At 43.1% G+C, this 15218-nt stretch overlaps 2 protein-coding genes across 11 annotated transcripts in view; one reads left to right on the forward strand and one right to left on the reverse strand.

The window, feature by feature from the left end:
* Positions 1–15218, forward strand: part of PHACTR1 (phosphatase and actin regulator 1) — a 460275-nt gene that overhangs the window by 251347 nt on the left and 193710 nt on the right. For all 10 annotated transcript variants that reach the window (XR_007772753.1, XM_050941593.1, XM_050941595.1 and 7 more), the window contains one exon: positions 8643–8807. Coding sequence is in view for 9 of the 10 variants with exons in the window: in XM_050941593.1 (XP_050797550.1) it covers positions 8643–8807 (165 nt within the window). In the remaining variant the exon portion in view is untranslated. The remainder of the gene's footprint in view (positions 1–8642; positions 8808–15218) is intronic.
* The window catches only part of GFOD1 (glucose-fructose oxidoreductase domain containing 1), a 541281-nt gene that overhangs the window by 165527 nt on the left and 360536 nt on the right, over positions 1–15218 (reverse strand). The gene's annotated exons all lie outside the window — the stretch shown is intronic.

Consider the following 15218-nt stretch of genomic DNA (forward strand, 5'->3'; position numbering starts at 1 on the left):
AGCTTATTCTACTGGTGGTCTCTCGCTACGGATCACAAACCAGCTGGCAATCCTCAGTAGATACAATTTTAATTCCTGGTCTGTGGTCCTTAAGTTCCAAAACCTACTCCCAGCAGAGGCTCATATGGAACTGGGGGCCATTGCTGAGTAGGGAAAATTTGGTAGTTCGAACCTCCCTTCAGGGTTCCCTCGATGCAGCGGACACGGCTGCATGCACTCTGGCATCCGGCATCGCCATGCGGCGGAACGCCTGGCTCCAGTCTTCAGGACTTCCACCTGAGGTGCAGCACACCATCCAAGATCTCCCCTTTGATGGTCAGGGCCTGTTTGCGGAGCAAACCGATTCCTGCCTACATACCTTTAAAGGACACAAGAAACACTACTAAATCCTTGGGCATGCATACCCCAGCTAACCAAAGAGAGCCATTTAAACCCCAGACCACCCAGCAATGCCCCTTCCCACCTAGACCCAGGCAGGACTTCTCCCATCAGAGAAGCAGGTACTCTCGGCGTAGACTGTCATGTCCCACCTCCGGACAGGGTCAAGGACAATCCAAGCCACCCCCGGGCCCTAAGCGTCCATTTTGAAGGTGCGCTCGAGGACAGACTACCAGCTCACACCCCGAACAATTATCCCTTTCTGAACCATCGATCCCATTTCTACCATGCCTGGTCCCGTATTACACCGGACCTTTGGGTCCTCCGCACGGTGCAGACGGGATAGTGTATTCACTTCTGCTCCATCCCACCCTCGCACCCTCCTTCCCCATCCCTCTTCAGGGACCCTTCTCATGAGCAGCTCCTTGCCTTAGGGGCAGTGGAGAAAGTGCCTCAGGGGCAAGGGTTTCTACTCCCATTATTTCCTTGTCCCCAAGGCAAAGGGAGGCCTAAGACACATTCTGGACCTCAGGAAGCTCAACAAGCAGATTGTCAACCTGAAGTTCCTCATGGTCTCCTTAGCCACTATTATTCCCTCACGATATGGGAAACTGGTATGCCACCCTCGATATGAAAGACGTGTACTTTCACATTTCAGTTACTCCACCTCACAGACGTTTCCTCTGTTTCATGGTGAACAAGGCGCACTACCAGTTCACAGCCCTCCCATTCGGCTTGTGCACATTCCCTCACGTCTTTACCAAGTGCATGGTGGTCGTGGCAGCTTTTCTTCGCCAACACAATGTGCATGTCTTCCCATACCGCAACGACTGGTTTATACGGGACCGGTCTCACCAACAAGTCTGGTCTCAAGTACAACTGGTCATGGACACATTCAGTCGCTTGGGCATCATGCTGAACATCAGCAAATCTGTCCTCTCCCCTACTCAAACAGTAGAGTTCATCAGGGCAGTCCTGGACACAAACCAAGTGAGGTCTTTCCTCCCAGATGCCCGGCATCTGGCTATAGCAAGCATAATTACCAGCCTCTGCAAGTTTCCCACCACCACAGCAAGGCAGTGTCTCATGTTGCTGGGTCACATGGCATCCTGTACCTACGTGGTGCAACACGCCAGGTTACGACTCAGGCCTTTACAGACGTGGTTGGTGTCAGCTTATCGACTGGCCACGACAGTCTAGATATGGTGCTTGCAGTCGCAAATCGCACACTCAACTCCCTACACTTGTGGCTGGATCCCCGTATGGTTGGTGCCGGGGTCCTGTTCCATCCCCTTCAACCCACCCTGACCCTGATTACAGATGCATCTTCCCTGGGATGGGGGGCCCACCTCGAGAGCCTAGCAACGCAGGGCTTATGGCACAAAACCAAGCTGTCATTACACATCAGTATCAAAGAGCTCAGGGCAATTCGCCTTGTGTGCCAAGCATTCCTTCCTCACTTACAAGGCCACTGCGTAGTAGTCCTAACGGACAACACCACGGCCATATTCTATCTGAACAAACAAGGCAGAGCCCGGTCATCGCCAGTCTGCCAAGAAGCCCTCCTTTTGTTGGAATTTTGTTTAGCCCACTCCATCACCCTTGAGGTCTCGTACCTGCCAGGTGTCCAGATTGTATTGTCGGGCAGCTTGAGCAGGCGTTTCCTCACACATGAATGGTTGATGCACTCGGACATCATTCACTCTGTTTGTTTTCCACATCTGGAGCTTTTCCCCAAGTCGACTTGTTCGCTTCGTGGATCAATAGGAAGTGCCCAGCCTTCTGTCCCTTCCGGGGTCACAGCCTGGGCTTGATAGCGGACACCTTCCTGATCATGTGGTCAGACCAACTGCTTTATGCCTTCCCACCATTCCCGCGGTCCACAAAGTGCTCCTCAAGGTCTGCCGGGAAAAGGCGGATGTCATACTAGTGGCCCCTGCCTGGCCGCACCAGTGTTGGTACCTGATCCTGCTGAACCTCTCAATTCGAGCTCCCCTATGCCTACGTCTCAGCCCCGACCTCATCTCACAGAACCACAGTTGTCTCCTACACTGGACCTTCAGTCGCTCCACCTCACAGCCTGGAGGATCTGTGGCTGAGCCAGGCTGAACACGCCTGTTCAGACTCGGTAAGGTGGGTGCTCCTGGAAAGTTGCAAGCCGTCAACTAGGCTTACCTACGAGGCTAAGTGGAAGAGGTTTTCCTGCTGGTGTGATCAGCAGCAGGTGCCCCTGCTCCAGGCTTCAGTCCCTTGCATCTTGGACTGCCTGATGTTCTTGAAGGACCAGCCCCTAGCCTTTGGATCCCTTAACGTTCACCTTGCGGCCATCTCTGTGTTCCTCCCAGGTGCGGCCGGGCGCTCGCTGTTTGCACATCCGGTCATGAGGCATTTCCTCAAAGGCTTGGAAAAAATTCACCCTCCAACAAAGCCACCCATGCCTGCATGGGACCTTAACTTGGTCCTCTCCTGCCTTATGGGCCCCCGTTTCGAGCCGCTGTCCTCCTGCTCACTCCTCTATCTCTCCTGGAAAGTTGCCTTCCTAGTGGCCATCACTTCCGCACAACGGGTGTCTGAACTATGGGCTCTCATGTGTGAACCGCCCTGTACCATTTTTCATAAAGATAAAGTTCAACTAAGACCTCACCCAGCTTTTCTGCCAAAAGTGGTGTCCTGTTTCCATGTGAATCAGAATATCTTCCTGCCAGTTTTCTACCCAAAACCACATGCTGACCTTCTTGAACAGCACCTCCATTCTCTGGACGTTTAGAGGGGCATTTGCCTTCTTTATAGACTGAACAAAGCCCTTCCGTAAAACAACCCAGTTATTTATCACCATCGTGGAGCAGATGAAAGGCACTTCGGTTTCCTCTCAGCGAATATCTTTGGGGATCACCAGGTGTATTCATACTTTGCTACAACTTGGCAAATGTCCCTCCGCCTGCTGTCGCAGCTCACTCCATGAGAGCTCAGGCATTGTCAGCTGCCTTTCTGGCACACATTCCCCTCCAGGAAATCTGCAGAACTGCCACATGGGCCTTGGTGCACACCTTCACTTCCCACTATGCCATCATTCAGCACTCTCAGGATGATGCAGCATTGGCAGAGCGATTCTTCAATCTGCGGTTCCTTGACTCTGACCCCACCTCCAAGGTAAGGCTTGGGAGTCACCTAAATGAAATTGATATGAGCAATCACTTGAAGAAAAAACAGTTACTTACCTTTCTGTAACTGTTGTTCTTCGAGAGTTGCTCATATCTATTCCATTCCCTCCCAACACACCTTCCCCTCTGTTGGAGTAGCCAGCAAGAAGGAACTGAAGTGGGGTCGGGCCGGCAAAGTCTTATAGAACGCCATATCGGCGCCACTCCAGGGGGCTCCCCAGCCAGCCCGACAGGTAGCTGCTAGGGTAAAAGTTTCCGACTTCCGTGTACGCGGTGCGTGCAGAAACCTTACTGAAATAAATATGAGCAACACATCTCAAAGAACAACAGTTACAGAAAGGTAAGTAACTGTTATTTTCATTTAGTCTTGTCATCTCACTAATGCCTTGCAGGAGAAGAGGAAGATGATGAGTGGAAAGTGGGTCATCCTTCTGCCCTAATTTCAAGTAATGTTGAAATCTCGCAGTGTCTTTCCATTTGTTCAGGAAGAGCCTATGTGTCAAACATATGTGTATTTCAGTTCATGTGGTGTCCCATTCACCAACAATATTGTGTGCTTTACATTTCTGGAATATAAGGTGAACACCACTTGTATGTGCTGAGTATTTATTGTTATGGTGATGGTTATAAACATCATCTTGGATTTGTTGTACCAGTCAAAGGACAAAATTGCAATACTGTGATGAAAGGCCCCAAAACACACAGCAGTTTAACAGTATCAGTATAGCAAACTGGTAAGCACTGACCTGCTTTTCTCTCCCAAAGGCAATAAATATGTAAGTCTGGCTTAGTTTACGGTCTTGAAAGCACCACCTTCTTTGGGAACAGGAAGAGTGTGAAAACCGCCTACAAAGCCTGCTGTCATTAGTGGGTGTCAAAGCCCACAGCTGGTCAATCATGAGAAGCCAAAAAGGCAGCAGGAACATGGCTAATTGAAGCAAAAGAGACGCCAGAAAACAGGAGTGAAGTATGGCTTTTACTCTCTTTACTCCTTTTTTTTTTAGGAAGCCTGTAGTGTATATGGTTCTAATTCAGTCATTCCTCTACAGTGATCATGATATTTGAGTTATTAATACTTCCAAATGTACATTTCATGAAACGTGAAGTAGACTTTTTTTAAAAAAAAAAGAGAGAAGTGCTATTACTTGTATTAGTTCACGCCTGTGTTTATTTGGAAAGGATGGAGGAGAAGAGCTCCTGGCTGTTGGGATGCACAGCAGGACTCCTGGAGCATAGTTCTGCATGAGACAAGATAATGAAAGAAAATCAAAATATGGAAATGGTTTTGACACTCTGTGACAATTTCTAGTTCTTTATGGACCCAATCTTTACTTGGATAATTTCCCTTTGACTTCAGTGAGAGATTTGCTTGCATATAGACCCTTAAGAATCGGCCCTAAAAGAGGAAGTGTTCTTAAGGGGAGAAAAGCACATTTTGTAACTTACAGAGAGCCTGTGTATCGTGAAGAGAGGAGATCTATAATGGATATCAATTCAAACAGGACTAGCCATGGCCTTAGTGATGCCCCAAATTAGAGCAGTCTTACAAAGAGGGAGTACTGCAACTCTGGTGCATTTTAGTAATCAATAGTGATTTGTAGCAGTAATTGTGGCTCATTGAGGAGCCCAAGAGAGGGTGGGGAGGTGGGTTGGAGGGATTTATTTTGAGTTCATTTGCAGTTTTGTTTGTTACACAGCTGTGTGTTTTCATTGTGAAAGTCAGGCTGAGTAAGAAGCCTCACGGTGTCCTTCCCAGTTGGTTCAGCAGAATGTTTTTATACTCTGCACAATTTCCAGTCAAGTATCACAGTGGTGTCCAGAGACCTGCCCATCTCTTTAGTAGAAGCTCTTAAAAGCCACAGCAGTGGAAAACATTGAGTCAGGGCATGGTCGGTTAGATGTGCCTTAGCCCCGGGCACTTTAAAAAAAAAAAAACAAAAACAAAGGAGGGCGGGGGAGGGTTTCCTTTTATTCATGATTTCCTGAATGGAAAGTGAAAAGCATTTTGCTCTTCAAAACAGAGCAACTTCCAGTGAAGTGACAGGGTATAAAGAGTTTTCTGGTTTCTTCTTTGTTCCTCTCACAGATTTGCTTTGCACAACCATGCAATTTCTAGCCTTGATTCAGCAATCCCCAGGCTTTGTATCTGGCACCACATCACACTGAGCATTTCTCTAGGCAGTCAGCTCTGTGTGCCATCCTGTGAAGAGCCACATGCCTTAACCAGGCTACCTTTCTTTCTCTGCCTTTATGGCAAAGCAAATGCTCTCATGAGCACCCCCACCTCCTCCAAAGTAGATTACTGTGCTCCTCCAGCCTGCGCTTTTCTGCTTTTCTGCTTCTTCAGCAAAGCGCAGTGAAACATACGCCTAACTCCAATTTCTTTTCCCCACTTGAGCTTTTGTTATAATAGCTCGGTGTAATGAGGAACATATTTTAACAGATGTGCCACATTTTATACTCAATGAGATGTTTTTTAAAAGAATCAGTGACTTATTTTTTTCACAATAAATTGATTAAACTTATGTGCTTCAGTAGAAAATCATTGTAGAAATGCAGACAGAGCTGGGGATTAGAAAGTGTCATGGAGTTTGAAACTTTCAGACTATTTTGGGAGTCTTGAAAAGCTAGTTCAAGTCTGTGAGCTATTTTTTTTCCTGTAATTTAAATACCCCCCCCCCAAGACTGATTCATTTAATTAGGGTAGAAAAACAAGCTGTGTTTGTAGCTAAAAGGAAACTGTTCTGTATATTTCAAAAAGGAAAAATAGCTCCCCACCTACCATATCCTTCAAAATATCTAGGTGGGCAGTCTGTGTATATAGGCAGCACCACCTGTACTTAAGGTTGTTTTTATTACAAGACAGTGTTTCCAATTGCTTATAACTTTGCCAGATTTAAACCATTTGGGCTGAAATTTTCCATGATGACTGTCTGCCTCAGGCTGAATCTTCCCTTTTTCTTCTCTCCCTCCCCCATCACACCCTTAGGAAAGTTTTAAACAAAAGCCATTCAGGCATTTCTGGGAAGAAGATTTTAGAAAAAAATACTATTATAATATTAGAATTGTTACATTATTATTAGAATTTGACAGCTAAAATCTACAGAGATCCTGTCAGCACTGAGCATGCTCCATTTTCTCACAGCTCCTACCTGCTGACTTGGACTGCATGTGTACCATCCCTACAGAGCAACTGAATGTGCTCCAGCCCAGGGCTTCAGGGGCTGAGCAGGACTTTGCCTACAATTGCTGCTCCCAGATGCAGGGGCTTGTGGTGGCACCATACACAGGAACTGACAGCAGGGAACTTGTGGCTCCTGTCCTCTCAATTACTCCCTGTCCCCTATTCCCCACTGATACCCCAGAAGCATGGAGGAGAAAACAGCCTTACTTGTATGAAGAAGGGGACAAGAGCTGAACTGGGGGGTAAAGAGGGTCAGCAGTGTTGGAAATAGATTGGGCCACAGAGCAGGGGGGAAATGGGGAGACTCAAGTGTTAGTGGGGATGAGGGAAAACTTAGATTTGATGTGGAGCAGGGTGGGTGGGAGGAAACTGTCACTGGCTGAGCAAACAGACTGGGATTGGGAGCCGTTTGGATAGGGTAAAGACAGATTGGACTGAGTTGCTCTAAAAGGCAATTGAGGCACTTGGCTGCAGATACCAGAGTCATGGGAATAAAAGAATTGTGAAGCCATCTTCTCTTTCACCCACTCTGTGCTGAGCAGAGCTCAGCCAGATTGTAGAACCTGGGTTGGCTCTTAGTTTGTTGATATTGAATAATTCTACTGTTTTTGTCTTTTTAAAACTGCTAATGGGAATTATAGTTAGACTGGGAGACACAAATCCAGGTCTTTGGCTGTATTTTATAAAGCATAAATGGAGGGAAAGACCAAGCTTTGCTCTTTCCACTGAGGCACTAAGAACTTGGGGGAACATAGTGGGATGCAGAGGGGCAAAATGGCAGAAGGATGGGAAACCGTTACTTCACCTTTCATATTGGGAAAGCACATTTGATTGCTGTTTTATTCTGCTTGCCTTATTTTATTTTTAAAGGACCCTGAATCAAATGCCCTTAAATTTTGGGGAGGTTTAGATCTGATCTATGTGGTTCAGATCCATCTCTAATTTTTGTGAAATATTGAAAATTTGATCACAATGTATTAATTTAAAAAAAATACCGGCATAAAGTTTTGCCTGTAAAAGCATCCCCTACAGATAACTGTGCATGAAAAATATCCCCAAAATTTGCAAATATGTTTAATTGTCTTGCACCAAAAACAGTATAATGCTGCACGCACAGTTGACTCTTGCACTCACTTGCATGTGTTGTGGGTGCAGTTTAGATTTTTTTTTTCAAGTTTTGACCAACATAAAGATTACTTGTTGCAACTATTCAGCTTCTGAAAATCTGCATTAGAAATACGTTAACACAACAAACTCAGTGCAAATTGTGACCATGCTAGGAAATTCACTGCAAAACCTTCTGTGTTTAAAGGAAAGAAATTTCAGAACATACTCATAATCACTGTGATGCCAGATGTTGTTAAGTTTGATTTGATTTCCAGTATTCCTTGGTTGAAAGAAAGGCATGGGAGGGGAAAAGAATGAGATGTTAACTGAGGCAGTAATGGCCCCTAAGGAATTTTTAGTCCTTACTACTTATCAAATAATCTTTCACATACACTGTGGTAAAGAGCTGCAATATTTCTCTTAAAACAGTAATTTGTTGTTCCTTTGCTCCTCTCTTTCTGTCCCTGATAAACATCAAAACTGTGAATGGAAACACCACCAAAAATAATCAGTGCTTTTGTAGTCTCCCTGGAGAAAAATCTCTCTCAAGCTCCTTCGCCAACACTGGCTGGGTGATGGATTACCCAAAACCAAAGCATCTACTCCGATTAATTTGTTAATAATATTATTAATATTGACCTTTAACAGGGCTTGGATTCCATTTAAAGTTTTAAATAAACAAAACCTTTGTCACATTATTTGACTGCTATCCGTAACCATGAAAACGTTGACCATCTGTGCGATTCTACACAATGTTATTAACACATTCTTCTTTTTCTCCTCCTCTTCTTCCTCCTCTTGGGGAAAAATAGCTGACGAAGTGGAAAGACTGGCTGCAATGCGTTCAGACTCTCTAGTACCAGGCACCCACACTCCTCCAATCAGGCGAAGAAGTAAGTTTGCCAATATAGGAAGGATTTTCAAGCCATGGAAATGGAGGAAGAAGAAGAGTGAAAAGTTCAAACACACTTCTGCAGGTAATAAACGTGCGTTGGTTGACTGTTTTTAAATTGTTCAAATGGGCTGAAAACCGTACAGAGTCATTAATAAGTAAAGTAGGCACAAACAGTGATCAACTTAAAAATGTTATAACTTTGTTGGAAATGTCCTCCAAATTCTAAAAAAGATGTATCACTTTGTTGCTCGGCATTTTTTTTAATCCCATTTTTGTGTGATGCATTAAAAAACAATGAAACAATTCTGAAATGCCAAAACTTGCCGGAGCTGGGTATGCAACCTCTGATATTAGTGAAGCTCAGAAAAATAAGTAAACCAAATAAAGTCATGTTGGCTTCTGTTCTATGAGAAACATAGAGGGAGTGAGATCAGAATAACTGGTAAAATCAAGAGAGAACAACAGTGGAGAATGCAGTTACTTTCAAATGTTGTAAAAGTTTTTACAGATAATGAAGAATTAAAAGAATAACCGGGGAAAAGCAGTTAAGACAATTTACTTTTATATAACTGATATAATAACAAATTCTTCATTCCACTGGACTGCAATGACCAGTATCCCTTCTTGAGCCATTCTCAGATTCCTACTCTTGGACATTTTTTATAAAAAGGTATTAAAATTGCAAAAGCATGTTTTCGTATCAGAGAGAGGACTGAGCCAATACCTCAGATCCAAACACTAACTTTGGGAAAGTGTGGATCTGCATTTAAACTCAGACCCTTCTCCATTTTGTATCTATGAACCTTCTCCCCACTGCCCCTGTGATGATTTTGAGATGGCTGTGGCAAAATAAGAATTTTTGCCTCAGACCTCTTTATGAAGGTAGACCCAGAAACAGAATACTATGGATCTCACACTTCGAGGTGCCAACAGGGATTCTGGATATCTCACACTTGACCCCTCCCCTGTCTACAATATGGTGAAAGTTTTTAGTGTAGACAGGACTTAACTGTGCACTCTGATCCTGCAGACCCGTACTTGTGTCAGTGGTCCTTACTCACCAACAAGCAGTATTTAATTGAGAGGGAATTCTCATGAGTATGAGTAATTGCACAAGTTAGGATTTGCAGGGTGAGCACCTAAAACCACTCTTCAGCTACATGGCTTTACAAGTTCTGCCTGTCTGACAGGCAGAGACAAATGAATTGGAATAAGTGGCTGTGTTGCTCTGAGTGACTATCTTTTTTTGGGGGGGGGGAGGGTGGGAGCTTGACGGTTGTCAAAGTGATATGATTTTGCAAAACAAATGGCCTGCCCTTCATGTTCTATCAGTCATCACTGTAGTTCTCTGTAGCACAATTTCTGTGAAACTCCCATAGCTCTTTTAGTAACCACACAGAGAATAAAAACACAGTAAAAATTTTATATATTTCCCTCTCTTTTTTTTGTAGAATAAAGGATGATACATAATAGGAAAGCCATCGCAAGTTAAGTCTCCATTGATGATGATAAGAGAGACTGAACTAGTGTCTGATGCCATGAATCTCACAAGGGTGGATCCCTTTAATTTTTATGGTAAATCAAAAGACAAACGCATGAAATGGCATAATGAGAGCCAGTAAGCAACTTCCTATTATAATAGGTTATCTGTCTCTGGTGCATTGATAAATGTGACTTTAAAAAAAATGCCATTAATTTCCTAGGGGAATCCACTCCAGCTTTTCACAAAATCACTAATTATAAAAAGATTTTACTCTGCCTCTTCTAGCTGCAGCAATAGATTCCAATGTTTTCAGTCTCCAAGTTGGTGATAGATTGTTATGGACCAAATCCTTAAGTCCCCTTCCTCAGCTCTAGCTTCCATTGAGATTAAAGGAATTTTTGCCTAGCAAAGGACTGATTTTTAAGAACTAAGATTTGGTTCTGTTGGAGGTGCCCAAGGCTAATCACTTATACCTATATTTTGATTATTTAGATTTAAAACTCCATGCCAAAGAATTCCCAGCCAGAGAGCTGAGATCCCTCAAAATATGTTTAAAAGCACAATAAAGAAAAGTTACTTTATTTAGAAAGAAAAGGTTTTGTTAACTGATTCATGATAGGATTAAGAGAAGCCCTGGCTTGAGTTATATGTTTCTTACACGTGGCATATCTAAATACACCAATATTCACCTTGTGGTGCTTATCATTTCATGGTCTCTATCTTCATTGCTAAGGTGTCTCCAGGAATCGAAGGTGAAGCAGGTTTATGTGTTTCTGTAATCCCTGCACACACTGTTGCTGTTTGTTTCCTCCTAGTGGCTGGACCATACACAACAGTTTATGAATCTGCTACTGCATCTGTGCTAATGAACCTCGTCCTTTAGCTAAGCAGTAGAGCCAGGGATAGGCAACCTATGGCACGCCAAGCTGATTTTCAGTGGCATCAGACTGCCCAGGTCTGGGGGACTCTGCATTTTAATTTACTTTTAAATGAAACTTCTTAAACATCTAAAAACCTTATTTACTTTAAACAACAATAGTTTAGTTATGTATTATAGACTTATAGAAAGAGACCTTCTAAAAATGTTAAAATGTATTACTGGCACACAAAACCTTAAATTAGAGTGTATAAATGAAGACTCGGCACAGCATTTCTGAAAGGTTGCTGACCCCTGCAGTAGAGGCTCATGGTTTTTTGATCTAGAGGCCTAGGGTTCTTTCCCTGCAGGTAACCCATCCATGGGCATCATTGCACTTCCTATAGTTCAAAGTGAATGTGAAAGAGAACACACTTTAAAATTATTCATTGTTGTAAGCGTAAATATTAGATTGGCCCAAACATACTCTTTGATCAAGCGCTGGATCCAGATCAGGAGTTCAGATGACATACGCATTTGCAGATGATACAAAATTTGAGGGAGTGATAAATAATGAAGATCAGTCACTGGTATAAAGCAATCTGTTTAGCTGGGCTCAAGCAAACCATACCTGTTTTAATATGGCTAAATGTGAACGTATACATCTAGGAACAAAGAATGTAGGCTATACTGATAGGATGGGGGACTCTATCCTGGGAAGTAGTGATTCTGAAAAGATTTGGGAGTCATAGTGAATAATCCAATGAACATGAGCTCCCAGTGCAACACTATGGCCAATCCTTGGATGCATCTGGACTATAAATAGGTTATTTTACCTCTCATTTGGCACTGGTGCTCCGATTACTGGAATACATTTCCCATTCCGGTGTCCACGGTTCAAAGGTTGTGATAAATTGGAGAGGGTTTACAGAAGAGCAATGAGAATGATTGAAGGATTAGAAAACACACCTTATTATTGACTCCAAGAGCTCTATTTAGTTTAACTAAGAGAAGGTTACGGGTGACTTGGTTACGGTTCATAAGTATCTACATGGGGAACAAATATTTAAAAATGGGCTCTTCAGTCTAACAGAGAACAGTGTGATGTAATTCAATGGTTGGAGATTGAAGTTAGACAAATTCAGACTGGAAATAATGCATAACTTTTTAAAAGTGAGAGTAATTAATCATTGGAACAATTTACCAGGAGTTGTGGTGGATTCTCTATCACTGACCATTTTTAAATCAAGATTGGATATTTTTTTCCCTAAAAGGTCTGTTGTAGAAATTATTTTGGGAAGTTCTATGCCCTGTGTTATACAGAAAGTCAAATTAAATTATCGCAATGGTACCATCTGGCCTTGAAATCTATGACTATGGGATTTGATTTGCGTGCACCTCTTGTTTCAAAATGAACAGTGCTGAGGGGATTTTCAAAACAACATACAGCAAGTTATAGGAGAAAAAAAATGTAATTCTTTCCAGAGCAATTATTTTCAACAGCTGGGATATAAAACCCTTTACAGTAGAAATTTCTACTGGAATTTCTTTGACAGACACTGTTACCAGGCTGGAACATCAATATTTATAGCAGAGCCATACTAGAAAGTTATAACACAAAATTAGACTCGGCCACACTTAAACTACAGCACAAATAAAAGTTTTAAAAAATAAAATAAAGTTTAAACAATTTATCAAAAGCTTCATCTTCTCCAGAAAGCACTATAACCTTAATTACCATGAGGAGTGAAGGCCTTTGGCAGCAGTCAGCAGTTGGATACAGTTGGCAGTTATAGCTGGTAGGGCCGCCAAGAGCAGGTTCAGGCCCTGGTGAAAAAAATTTTCAGGCCCCCCAGCAAGGGCGGACCAGCTAAACAGGGCCGACGAAGCTGGGCCCCGGGCCCTCTTCTGGACCGCCGGGCCCCAGTAATTTGTACCAGCTTCCTCCTCCTTTCCTCCCCCCCCCCCCCATCGGCCCTGCTGGGAACATAATAACATTCTAAATGGCAAAATTGTAACACTTGATGGGGCTGTTTCTTTTAATTTATAAGAAGCAGTCTAACTGATGGCTAAGATTAAGATTTTTGTCAGATATTTTTACTAAAAGTCATAGATGGGTCAAGAGCAATAAACAAAAATTAATGGAAGCCTGTCCTTGACTTTTTTTTATTTAAAATACCCTGTGGGGGGATTAACTGTCGGAGTTCTGCTCGGGGCTGACTTCCGGCCCCCGGGGGCTGCTGCTCCTGCGCTGGTCCCCAGGTAGCTGCCCCATTCCTGACACTGCTCCGGCCCCCAGGGAGCCACTGCTCTTGTACTCCTGAGTGAGGGCTTACAGGTGCTTCAGCCGTACTGCTGCAGCCGGCTGAAGCGGAGGAACTCACGGAATCTGTGACCGCCATGACAGAATCAATCCTTACTCATGGCAAAAGAAGCCGACAATGAATCTCCTCTCCTCTGACAAAGTTCCTCTGCTGGATTATGCCTGTTACTACCTTAATTTGCCCCCCTTGTGTGGATGCACTATGATACAGTCTTTATTTAAATGATCACATGCTATTTTTTTTCATTTCTGAAACTTGGCATTCAGTCTTCCAGACCAGAAAAAAATTGTTCTACAAAATATGATGCAAGTCAGTTGGATTATTGAAGATGCCTCCCAAAATCCAGTTGGCCAATGTGTCTTTTAATTTAATAACATACATTAATTTAAATGTAAAGGCTTTAATTGGATAATTAGAATCAAGTAGGAAATTAATAGAGTCAGCCCAGTGAGAGGGACTATTGTTTATATGTTATATCAAGCTCACTTTATCCCAGTAGTTGGTTACCTCTAACCAGACCCCTCTGCAACTGGCTAATCTTTTGAACTCTGCATTTCAGTATCTTCCAGTCTTTAACTAGTAACTAGACAGTATTGCCACGGTTCTTACAGATCCTCATCCCACAGTGCCATTTGTAAAACGATAAATGGAGTCTTGTGAAAGGCTACAATTCTAAGTGTGTCTGTGAGAAAGTTGATGCCTACTCCTTTAAGTTCCTTCTTTGCTTCCTTTGCAGATTCAGTTTGGACACTAATATTTGCACTGCTGTCACTGTGCTAGTTAAGAAAAATAACAGTCCTAGTTTCAATCAATTATATGGTTCCATTCTCTTTTTGGACCTTAGCGTCCAAAATATGGGGGTTAGCATGAAAACCTCCAAGCTTAGTTACCAGCTTGGACCTGGTAAAGCTGCCACCACCCAAAAAATTAGTGTTTTGGGGCACTCTGGTCCCCACAAAAACCTTCCCTGGGGACCCCAAGACCCAAATCCCTTGAGTCTCACAACAAAGGGAAATAAACCTTTTCCCTTCCCCTCTCCAGGTGTTCCTGGAGAGATACACAGAAGCAACCTCCGTGAATCTAAGCAGAGGGATTCCATCCTCCCCCGTTTCCAGCCGGGAAACACAAGCACTTCTCTCTTCACCCAGAGGGAATGCAAAGTCAGGCTAGTAAATCTAACACACACAGATTTCCCCCTGACTTCTTCCTCCCACCAATTCCCTGGTGAGCTGCAGACTCAATTCCCTAGAGTTCCTCATTAAAGAAAAACTCCAACAGGTCTTAAAAGAAAGCTTTATATAAAAAGAAAGAAAAATACATACAAATGGTCTCTCTGTATTAAGGTGACAAATACAGGGTCAATTGCTTAAAAGAATATTGAATAAACAGCCTTATTCAAAAAGAATACAATTTAAAGCACTTCAGCAACTATAGACATGTAAATACAAAAAAAACATATAAATCACTAGCTGATCCTTTGTACTTACAACTGGGAAACAGAAGATTAGAAAGCAAGAAATAGAAATCCCCTCATAGCCGAGAGAGCATACAGGCAGAAGACCAAGAACAAAGGACTCACACAGAAACTTCCCTCCACCCAGAGTTGAAAAAATCCTGTTTCCTGATTGGTCCTTTGGTCAGGTGCTTCAGGTTACTTTTTTTTTCAGGTGAAAGAGACATTAACCCTTAGCTATCTGTTTATGACACGCCCCCCAAATTGCAGACAGTGGGGAAGCTCACTGGCGGCGATTTCCTTCTAGAACTTTAAAATAAACAGATTAATACAACACATGCACCTTTACATATACCACTAAGTATATAACTAACAGA

Source organism: Gopherus flavomarginatus, chromosome 2 (assembly GCF_025201925.1).
Source record: "Gopherus flavomarginatus isolate rGopFla2 chromosome 2, rGopFla2.mat.asm, whole genome shotgun sequence".
Lineage (NCBI taxonomy): Eukaryota > Metazoa > Chordata > Testudines > Testudinidae > Gopherus > Gopherus flavomarginatus.